The sequence below is a fragment of the Tupaia chinensis genome, unplaced genomic scaffold (genome assembly GCF_000334495.1).
Source record: "Tupaia chinensis unplaced genomic scaffold, TupChi_1.0 Scaffold000272_1, whole genome shotgun sequence".
Lineage (NCBI taxonomy): Eukaryota > Metazoa > Chordata > Mammalia > Scandentia > Tupaiidae > Tupaia > Tupaia belangeri.
Window position 1 is genome coordinate 2,406,294 of NW_006159754.1, and position 11,844 is coordinate 2,418,137.

At 40.9% G+C, this 11,844-nt stretch overlaps 2 protein-coding genes across 5 annotated transcripts in view; one reads left to right on the top strand and one right to left on the bottom strand.

The window, feature by feature from the left end:
* MED12L (mediator complex subunit 12L) overlaps nucleotides 1-11,844 on the top strand; it is a 393,053-nt gene that overhangs the window by 283,164 nt on the left and 98,045 nt on the right. The gene's annotated exons all lie outside the window — the stretch shown is intronic.
* The window catches only part of P2RY12 (purinergic receptor P2Y12), a 52,946-nt gene continuing 52,069 nt past the window's right edge, over nucleotides 10,968-11,844 (bottom strand). For 3 of the 4 annotated variants that reach the window (XM_027772369.1, XM_027772370.1, XM_014588288.2), the window contains one exon: nucleotides 10,968-11,844. In XM_027772369.1, coding sequence (XP_027628170.1) covers nucleotides 11,586-11,844 — 259 coding nt within the window. In that variant the 3' untranslated portion in view covers nucleotides 10,968-11,585. The other variant, XM_014588287.2, reaches the window with a different exon arrangement.

The following is an 11,844-nucleotide window of genomic DNA, read 5'->3' on the forward strand; positions in this document are numbered from 1 at the left end:
GGAAATTAGAAGATCTTATGAAGGATGTGGAGTTCCGTATGGTGAGTTTTACTTCATATTTCTTGCCACACATTTTACCCTAGGAGTAGGACTAGACTGTGGGGTTTGGTTGATCAGATATTTTGGAGTGACTTGGCTTGGGATTTTGAGAATAAAAATATCCTTATCCCACTAGACATTTTAAAATATGAAGCTTGGGCCAGGGATGGCATGGTACTTAAGGTACTGGACACTCCCACATGGCCAACCACTGTTCGAGTCCTGGACCTGATGGCTTGCTTTCTCACTTTCTCTCTCCCTCTCTCTCTCTGTGTGTGTCCATCTCTTTGGTCAAATTGAAATAAATAAATTAATAAAGAAAATTAAATAATTCTTAAGAAATATGAAACTGTACAGTGCCTAATGATTATGGTTGACACTCCTAATGGTCGAACAGTTTGAAGGAACAGTTTGAAGCAGATAAGTAGAGCCTCAGGAATAGATTAAAAATATTATTAATGTAATGATACATAATTTAAACATGTACGTATTTTTACTTGCTGTAGCAGAAGGAATACAAAGCAAACTTGCTCATTTTCATTTTTAAGTAGAGTGATTTAACCTATGTAGTTCATTGTAAATTTCGCTGTGGTCCCAAATTTATTATCTAATGGAGTTTGAGAATGGTTTTATTTTAAGCAAGGGAAATTCTAATTTCATAATATGAAAACTGGAAGTCACATTTTGGATAATTTTTAAAATGCCAAATTGTGGGAAACTTTAAAATGAGGAACTGATCTATACTGCTCACTTCTACAGTACAGGGGAGTATTATTTTACTTGTAGGTTTCAAAGTGTTTGCCCACAGGAAACATTTGGTAGATCATTCATTCCTCTCTGTGTTCATGATTGTTCCATTAGCAGGTTTTCCCAGGTTCACAGCCATGCTGGGAAAGTGTTTGCCCTCAAGGGCACAATTGAGAGGCTCAGAGGGGTTCGAGCACTGACTCAGGAGCCAGAGTGCCTCAGTTCAGTTCTTTTTTCCAGCTCTTACTTATCTTGCAGTCTGACTTTACCTACACTCTATGAAATGGTTGCTGTCTTTACAATGAAAATAAGTAGTAGCATGTGTTGTATGGGGATGTTAAGAAAATAAAATGAGGGGCTATTCATCAGCTGGTTAGACTAATCTCTGTCACATGGTAGGTATCCCATACGTTTCTTGCTAAATAAATAAATAAATAAAAACCCTAAAGTACTATGTATACCTGTGGTGATATTTCACAAAATACAGGAGAGGAGAAACACAAAATGAGCAGTGAAAGCTCCTGGAAATTAGAAGCTTGCCAAATGAGAATAAACGAAACCCTTCAATTCCTGTCAGAACTATATATTTTTATTTTAACTGAATAAATATAGTTAAAATTTTAAAATATCATACTAGCAATACTGTTCTAAGGGATTATTTAATCCGCTTTAATCCTTAAAATCATCCTCAGAGAGCAGTCCCATTTTAGAGATGAGAAAACTGAGATGGTGATGTGAAGCAGGTTTTGTCATCGGATAGGAGACTGCTGAGCTGTGTCGTGCAAAGTCTTTGGTTCTTTGGATCCAGATCTCTAAAATTAGAGACCTGTCCCTAGGCACACAGTAAAGCCACAGCCACAATAAGAGTAGGTAGAAAAGAGAATTTCATTGGAAAGAAACATTTTTGAAAAGTTCACCCAAGAGACATTGGGGCGGGCAGGTTACTCTGTGGCCACTGCATTTGGATCTGGGTAGGTGTTGTTTTTATTACTAGAGGTGATATGAATATTTACTAGGGGGAGGGCTGTCATAGTATCTGTGTTGTTTGTTTGAATTCCAGGGCTTTCTCCTGAGTTCGCGCATCTCTTTCACAGGTGAAGAATGTGAGGTATTTGATTACCTCACTGCGCATGCCCAGTGAGCCATGGCGCTAGGAGCATTCTAATTAGGATGAACTGCCCAATTTACTTTATTGCCCCAGTGGGGATCAGGATGTTCACCAAATGTCTGGTTGGGTCTTCTTGTATTTATGAGGAATGATAAGAGGGAAGTTTACAATCATCCCTATGTGTCTTCCTCTGGTACCAAGGAAGGAAAATGGGATTTGCCTCGCCTTCCTGGCTCCAGGAGCTGGGTGGGAAGAAAGCATCTCATGGAGGGTCTGGTTGTAACTTCTGATGAGTTGTGATCCATGTGGCATGTGTCCGTCTATCACTTCCTCAGGGCTGCCCGCTCATTACTAGCTACCTGCCTATCACAGTTTCCCAAAGTCATGTGATCTATGTACACCGTAAACCCACGTGATCTGGCTCCAGAGCTCATATGCAGAACCTAACCTTCTCCTGCTTCCCGGAAGTCATACTTCCTGTGAATACAGAACTGTTTATCAAATCCTCGAGTTCTTGAGCTAGGAGTTGCTGAATGAAGTGTGCTTTAGAAGGAATAATTAATCACACAGTTTAATGGGTTTTTGAGTTTCTGCCTTTAGATAAGATTTGGGGTTGAAAACATAAATTGGTTCAAAACGATGTGATCAGGAGGGAATCAGAGAAGTTACAATGAAAGGTCATAGAAATTAGTCTGGCAAATGGGAATAAACTATTATTTCCATTTAGTCTCATTTGGAATTTCTCAGTCTGAGGGTACCAGTACCATATATTTGTATGTAAGTGTGTGTGCACACATATATATACTTATGTATATATAAGTATATAAATACATAATAGATAATATAAATAATGTCTGAAAAGATGAGGAAGTATTTGCTTTCATTTGAGATGAAAGTTGAAGTGAAATCCTATACTCCTATACTTATAAGAAATTTTACTTCCTAAAGTATTCCACGGTACTTTCTCAAATTACTTGAAATTGTTTAAAAAATTCCATACTAGAGTAAACAGAAGCATTGATAATAAGCTCTGAGTTATGTAATTTAACAGTCTCTGTAGCTATCTCTACACATAACTGGAAACAGCAATAAATATATAATAATATCTAAGACAGTCAACATTTAGTTTTAAATGTTTTTTTTTAAAGGAAAGCATATGTTCAAAATTCCAAAAACAAATGTATGTAGTAGAAAGTGAAAGGTAATCTCCCTCACATTTATATACCAATGTATACAAATACATTTGTTAATATTTTCATTTTGGAATCTTTTATACTAGCACATGTAAACTGACCTAATTTGTTAAAAGTTTCTTTCTTTCTTGGGAACCAGCAGTTAGCGTAATGGCTATGTCGCTGGATTCCCACGTAGTCGACCACGGTTCGTGTCCCGGACCCGGTGGCTTAAAACTCACGCCGGGCGCGTGTGCGTGTGTGCCCAAGATCCTGAGAGGAGAATGGAGGAGAAGGGATTGCGGCGTGACCATCCCCCCTGGGGGGTGATTTCTCGCTTTCTGTCTCTATGTCTCTCTCTGTCTGTCTGGCGAGCGCACGCGCCCTACAGTGAAAATCTCTAAAAAAAAAAAAAAAAAGTTTCTTTCTTTCTTTCATGAGTAAGCTAGAGACATAGCACCCCTGCAGAGTCTGAACACTGGCTTCTGCCATCAGCCTTAGCCAGCCTTAGATCTTGGGCACACTGGCAAACTCAGGAAGCCTCTGGGCATGAACCTGGAACCTTTTGACGTGGATCAGCCTTGGAGAGCATGAAGTTTTACTCCCATACCACCGTCCAGCCCCTCTCGATCTAACTTATATTATACTGTATAAATTTACTATAGTTGAGTCAAACTGCTACTCAAAACTTTCCAGTTTTTCTCTATTAAAAGCAATAATGGGTCAGCTAGTGGCATGGTAGTTAAGGTGGCTGAATCCTACATGGTTAACTCCATGGTTTGAGTCCTGTACATGGAGGCTTGGAAAGCACACTAGGCACATGTGGGTGCATGTCCAAAATCCTAAAAAGGAGAATGGAGGAGAAGGGATGTGGCATGGTCATCCTCCGGGGGGGAGGGCTTTTTTTACTTTCCCTCTCTCTCTCCCCCCACCTCTCTGTGAGGAGTGCACACTCACTCTTGTGAGTGTACATGCCCTTTAAGAAATTAAAAATGAATACACAGCACATACACATTTCTATATATGTTTAATGTATACATACATTTTAATTCTATTTTCTCTATGGAAGAGGCAGGGAGGGGGACAGAGACAGGCACCCTCATCAAGACCCTCCTGCTGCAGTCCACCCCTAGTCTTGGCCTGGGTCATGAGCACAAGCGTGAATGCCCAGCATGCTCAGGGACGTCCAGGCACATGAATCCAGGACCCCTCCCACCTGGACCCAGCTCTGTTACCACCGCATGAACACTCAGCCTTCATTTCCAGGTATCTTCGTGTCCTTGTTCAAATGTATTTGTCGGATATGTCTTTCTTTTTTCTTTCTTTCTTTTCTTTTCTTTTCTTTTTTTTTTTTAAGAGAGATTTCTTCTATAGGGCATGTGTGTTCACCAGAAAGACAGAGAGACAGAAAGTGAGAAGTCACCCCCTGGGAGGGATGGCCATGCTGCAATCCCTTTTCCATACCCCTCTCAGAATTCTGGGCATGTGCACATAATGTGCCCAGCATGAGGTTGAAGCCATTGGGTCCAGAACTTGAACTGTGGTTGGCCATGTGGGAGTCTGGCGATGGAACCATTACACCATCCACTGATCCCCCAGCAGGATGTTTCAGAAGTGAGACTGTTGGAGCCACAGTTACGCATCAAAATGTTGAATGATATTTTCAGTAGGTTTCCAGAAGTACTATACCAACTTATTAGCTTCATCAAGAATGAGATTCTCTTAGGGTCAGCAGATAGTGTAGCAGTTACGTTGTGAACTCCCACATGGCCGACTGCGATACGAGTCCAGGACCCAGTGGCTTGAAAATCATGCCAGACACATGTGTACACGTGCCCAAGATCCCAGGAGGAGAATGGAGGAGAAGAGATTGCAGTGTGGCCATCCCCTCTGAGGAATGATTTCTCATTTTCCCTCTCATTCTCTCTCTCTCTCCAGTGAGCACACATGCCCTAAGGCAAAAGCCTTTTTAAAGGTAAAAGAGTGGGATTCTCTAATGCCGTTAAATCATAGGCTGGATAGTGGTGTAGTGGTAAAGCACCATGCTCTCAAGACAATCCCACATGGAAGGATTCCTAGTTCAAGTCTGGAGACCGCCCTGTGGGCTCTGGGCACACGCACTTCCCCATGATCCAGGGCCGACTGGGGAGGGTTATCAGCATCAAGACCACATTTGTGGTTGCTGCCTCTCTCTCTCTCTCTGTCATGGAAGTAATAAGTAAACTTTAAAAAAATATTTAAATCAGAGCTAGCAGGTGGCATGGTGGTTAAAGGTGCTGGATTCCCACATGGCTGACCATGGTTTGCTTCCCGGACCTGGCAGCTTGCTTTCTCACTCTGTCTCTCTTGGTCTCTCTCATGCTCTCTCTCATTCTGTCCCTCTCTGGCCAGATTAAAATAAATAAATAAATAAACAAAGGTAAATAAAATAAGTCTTTAAAATATCTTTAAATCAATTCAACCTTTATAGATGAAAAGAACCATCTCACATAAATATACATTTATTTTTTATATTAATGAGGGCATATGTGTTTTCATATTTTAAATGGCCATTTGCATTTTTCCTGAAAGTCTGGCCACATTTTTAAAAACCAGGCTTTATCTTAGTGCCTACTGATTATTACGTCTGTTTCCACATTGTTTCTGGGGACAGCACTGTATTCCCACCGTGGGTATTGCCACCTCGTGGTAATCAGCTGTTCCCAGTTCACAGCTACTGGAACACCTAGCTGTACCAGAAAAAAAGATTCCTTTTCAGCAAATCCAACACCCTCTCTCCCCTTGTTTTTAAAGTATTGATTTGGGGTTGGCAATCTTCTTTTTTAAGACAGCTAGGGGATCAGTAGTTAGTGTAATGGCTATGTCACTGAACTCCCATGTAGTCAACCATGGTTCGAGTCCCAGACCCGTGGCTTAAACTCATGCTGGGTGCATGTGCGTGCACGCCCAAGATCCCAAGAGAATGGAGGAGAAGGGATTGCGGTGTGGCCATCCCCCCTGGGGGGTGATTTCTTGCTTTCTGTCTCTCTCTGTCTTTCTGGCAAGCGCATGCGTCCTATAGCAAAAACCTCTCAAAAAAAAAAAGACAGCAAATATGTAGGTTTCATGGGCCATATAGTCTGTTACAACAGCTCATCTCTGTGACAGCATGATAGCCATAGCTACAACCTAATGAGTGTGATTGTTCCAACACAAACTTACTTCTGGACACTGAAATTTGAATCTTATATACATTTCATGTGACATGAAATTTTGTTTTCATTTTGACCCCCCCCACCGCCACCGCCACCCCCACCCCCCTAAAAAACACTTTTGAAATGTGAAAGGCACTGTTAAGGGCCAACCTGTGGCATGGTGGTTAAAGTGGCCATATCCCATGTGGCTGACTGTGTGGTCCTAGTCCTGGAACTGATGGCTTAAGAAGTACGTCATGTGCGTGTGTGTGCATGCTCGAAATCCCAAGAGGAGGGAGAAATGGAGAAGAAGGGATTGTGGTGGCACGATCATTTCCCACTTCCCCACCCCTACTCTGTACCAGTTTCTCTCCAGCCAGCTCACGTGGCCTCGTGTGAAATTTAAAAAATAAATAAATAAATAAATAAATAAATAAAAGTTAGACAACATTCTTAGCTCACTGGCTACACAAAACAGGTAGGAGGGCTGAGCTGCAGCCGCAGAAGCTGTGGACGGGGCCATGGTGTGTTGTCTCTTACCCAGCTTTTCACTTCTGTACTTCGGTTTCCAAAATTTGAAGACTGAATATTTTTTTGGAAGGGGGAAATGAGAGTTATTTTGTGAGATATAGGATTTATTATATGTAGAGAAATGCCTAATGCTGGAGCTAGTGAGATGTTCTCTGTGTAATGAGCACTCCGTAAGTACTGAGTGTCTTGTATGGTTTCAGTTTCATGCCTGAGGCAGTAGTATATGATCTCTAATGTCTTTGCATAAGGAAATCCCAACAAACCAGAACTCAGTGTTTAATGGAAATTTTAAAGTTATATATGCATATCTATAGAGCATAGGTAATTCCAAATACTCCCTTTTTTCTCTTTTTTTAGAGAGAGAGATTTTTGCTATAGGGCTCGTGCATTCGCCAGAGAGAGAGACAGACAGACAGAAAGCAAGAAATCACTCCTCAGGAGGGATGGCCATGCCACAATCTCTTCTCCTCCATTCTCCTCTCAAGATTTTGGGCACACACACACATGCGCCCACATGAGTTTAAGCCACTGAGTCTGGGTCTTGAACTGTGGTCGACTACATGGGAATCCAGCAACATAGCTATTACACCAACTGCTGGTCCCACTTTATAGTGCTTTTTACAATACCATATACTAGCAGTAGCATTTCTGAGTGTTCTTTCACTCTCTTGTAGAAATTGTCATTTCATTGAATCGGTATAGTTCAATTAAAAAACAAAGCAACAAATAAATCTTTTGGGTAGTCTCTGTCCACAGTACAGGCTCCCAGAATCTGGACTCTGTGGTCCTGTGGTGTGGTCAATGTTAATGCACTCTCTGTCCTTCATTTTCCTAATACAGAAAATAAAAAGGGTAGTTGCTTTTGGATTCCCTTCCAACTGAAATGCCCTAGTATTCCTGCAGAACATGAAACTTACGCATGGAAAATTAGAGTGTATTGTGTTGGACTACGAGGCAGAAACGACTCCTGTCTTTGTCCCGGCCACACACAGAATATGCAGGTTTTCCACTCTTGCCTTGTGTGCGTCTCCACTGACATCCAGCGCTCACTTGGAGAAGTGCCAGAGGAGGAAGTGCGACTGCTTGATGATAAATACCATTTAGGTGGTTAAACGAGATCAACTTCATAGTGAAATGTCATTCGGCAGTGTCATGGGAAGTTTGAATAAAATTATTATTGATATTCAGGGAACTTGTTTTTACTGCAATTCACCCTTTTAATTTCCTCTAGCATTGAATTGGCATGCTGGTTTTGGACAGCCCCATAGCCTAATGAGTAAGGGACCCAGATCCGTTGTCTCTTACCCAGCTTTTCACTTCTGTACTTCGGTTTCCAAAATTTGAAGACTGAATATTTTTTTGGAAGGGGGAAATGAGAGTTATTTTGTGAGATATAGGATTTATTATATGTAGAGAAATGCCTAATGCTGGAGCTAGTGAGATGTTCTCTGTGTAATGAGCACTCCGTAAGTACTGAGTGTCTTGTATGGTTTCAGTTTCATGCCTGAGGCAGTAGTATATGATCTCTAATGTCTTTGCATAAGGAAATCCCAACAAACCAGAACTCAGTGTTTAATGGAAATTTTAAAGTTATATATGCATATCTATAGAGCATAGGTAATTCCAAATACTCCCTTTTTTTTTTTTTTTGAGAGAGAGAGATTTTTGCTATAGGGCTCGTGCATTCGCCAGAGAGAGAGACAGACAGACAGAAAGCAAGAAATCACTCCTCAGGAGGGATGGCCATGCCACAATCTCTTCTCCTCCATTCTCCTCTCAAGATTTTGGGCACACACACACATGCGCCCACATGAGTTTAAGCCACTGAGTCTGGGTCTTGAACTGTGGTCGACTACATGGGAATCCAGCAACATAGCTATTACACCAACTGCTGGTCCCACTTTATAGTGCTTTTTACAATACCATATACTAGCAGTAGCATTTCTGAGTGTTCTTTCACTCTCTTGTAGAAATTGTCATTTCATTGAATCGGTATAGTTCAATTAAAAAACAAAGCAACAAATAAATCTTTTGGGTAGTCTCTGTCCACAGTACAGGCTCCCAGAATCTGGACTCTGTGGTCCTGTGGTGTGGTCAATGTTAATGCACTCTCTGTCCTTCATTTTCCTAATACAGAAAATAAAAAGGGTAGTTGCTTTTGGATTCCCTTCCAACTGAAATGCCCTAGTATTCCTGCAGAACATGAAACTTACGCATGGAAAATTAGAGTGTATTGTGTTGGACTACGAGGCAGAAACGACTCCTGTCTTTGTCCCGGCCACACACAGAATATGCAGGTTTTCCACTCTTGCCTTGTGTGCGTCTCCACTGACATCCAGCGCTCACTTGGAGAAGTGCCAGAGGAGGAAGTGCGACTGCTTGATGATAAATACCATTTAGGTGGTTAAACGAGATCAACTTCATAGTGAAATGTCATTCGGCAGTGTCATGGGAAGTTTGAATAAAATTATTATTGATATTCAGGGAACTTGTTTTTACTGCAATTCACCCTTTTAATTTCCTCTAGCATTGAATTGGCATGCTGGTTTTGGACAGCCCCATAGCCTAATGAGTAAGGGACCCAGATCCGTGGCCTGAAAAACAATGCTAGGTGTGTGTACATGCCTGCATGACCCAAATCCTGACAGGATGGAAATTGGAGAAGGGATTTTGACTTGATCATGCTCCACTGGAAAATGCTTTTCCTCTCTCTCTCTCTCACGAGCCCACATACCTCTGACACTTAACAAAACAAGTACTGGTATCTATGCCTTCTTCATGAGAATCACCTTTGAGGATCATAAATACATGGGATATGTGATATGAACTGTTACATATGTTGCACATTTGTTTGTATTAGAACTACAAAGGTCTGCTCTATGGCACAGAAGTTAAATTCTGTGCATACAAAGCTGGATGGGCAACCACAAGTTCGAGTCCCAGTCATGGCAGTGTAAAAGGCACATTGGGCATGGAGTATGAGCACCCAACATCCTGATGGAAAGGAGAAATAGAGGGAAAAGTACTTTCACGATAATGCCCCATTGTGGAGCATGTGGTCATTGTCTCTCTCTCCCTCTCTCTCTCTCTCTCTCTCTCTCTCTCTCTCTCTCTCTCTCTCTCTCTCTCTCTCTCTCTCTCTCTCTCTCTCTCTCTCTCTCTCTCTCTCTCTCTCTCTCTCTCTCTCTCTCTCTCTCTCTCTCTCTCTCTCTCTCTCTCTCTCTCTCTCTCTCTCTCTCTCTCTCTCTCTCTCTCTCTCTCTCTCTCTCTCTCTCTCTCTCTCTCTTTCTCTTTCTCTGGTGGGCACATGTGCCCTCTGGCAATTGATTAAAAAAGATCAAATATGACATATGTAGAAGCAGACTGCAGTGATAAATCTAACCTATTTTTACCATTTGCATGTAAACTTCCTGAAGTGAGTGGTCATTTTCCAAAGCGACTTGGCACAGCAGCCTGTATAAATAGTGTTGGCAACAACCCTCTCATAAGTGGGCTTGACATTTGATGTGGTTGTGTATTGAGAGGTGAGTCCCGGTATCTAATCTCTCTGAACAAAGAAATTCCAACAAAGAGTGATTTACAGTTTAATGCAAATTTTTCTGTTATACCCACAGATACAAAACAGGTCATTACACACAGTTCACTCACTTTGCTCTTAGTAGTGATGCTGCACAGCTTCGTGATCCTATTTAATTCATTCTTCTCACTGAGGAGAAACATCCATTAACCCACATAGCAGATATTCTCTAGAAACTAGATAATAAAGATCAGTGAGGTAAGTGAAAGTGGTGGTGTTTTATCCATTGACGTTGTCGTCATGTTAGTAAAACCATTTTCTCTAGTGTTAAGGAAATGCTCATTTTTTAAGTATTAGAATTTGATAAAAGTAACTGCTTATTTTGATGACTTTGCCCAGTATTTCTCCTCTTTATTGCAAGGATATTCTTTAAAGGTCTGTTGTCTAGTGAACATTTAAGAACATTGAACTGATGAAATACCATTTCAAAGAGTTTAAATTACTAAGGTTTTTGCTAATAATTAATAGTTAGTTGTTACAGAACCAGCAGATGGCATAACGTTTACATCACTGTATTCACACATAGTCGACCATGGTTCAAGTACTGGACCCAGCAGCTTAAAACTCACATCAGGCATGTGTGCATGCATGCCCAAGATTGTGGGAGGAGAATGGAGAAGGGATTGTGGCATGGCTATTCCCTTTGGTGGGTGATTTCTCACTTTCTGTCTCTCTGCCTCTCTCTGTTTCTCCAGTGAGCTCACATGCCCAAAAAGCTCTCTTAAAATTAAAAAAAAAAGTTAGTTGTTATTCTTTATGTACCCCACTTACTTAAATTTTCCTAAGTACAATAGGTTAGAATTTGATTGAATTATTAGGATGTATATACATCTTAGTATTTTTGTCAGATGATAAAATCAAATTTATCATTCTCCTGTAGTTGATTATAGTTATGACCAATGATATATTTAAAAGCCATATCAGCTGTTATTATATGCATGGTTATATATTTTGCCAAAATTCTACAGATCGTGAATTCTGTCATTTTACATGCAGTATGGTGCATGTATGAAGTTTGTTTTGCTACACAGCTAAAAGTTAGAGTTCTTTTTCATCTTAAGATAACTGTAATACTGAAAAAGTAAATTAAAATTACTTTGTAGTCTTCTATTACTTGTTTCAGGAGTCATTGCTATTAACTCAGCTACTTCTTAGTCAGTGTTAATATTTTTACATAGTGCTTTTCTTTAAGGAATTCCAAACATTCATAGCTTGAAATATGTCCTCAGTTAATTTATTTACATTGGAGTCTCTTCACTTGGGTCACTCCCCTCCTGTCCTTTCCCCCTGGTTTCTCGAGTTGGAGACGTTGCAGAATGGGGGCACTTCAGCATGCTCATCAAGGAATTTCTGAAGGACTTGCAGAGGAAAAAGTAGATGAATGGATCCAGGCATGCATTTAACGAAGTTAACCACAGAGTGCTCTCCTTCACGTAGAAGAGAGTGTTCTCAGCAGTGCAGTGAAAGACGTCCCGAGTTTGGCTCAGGGTGTAGGGA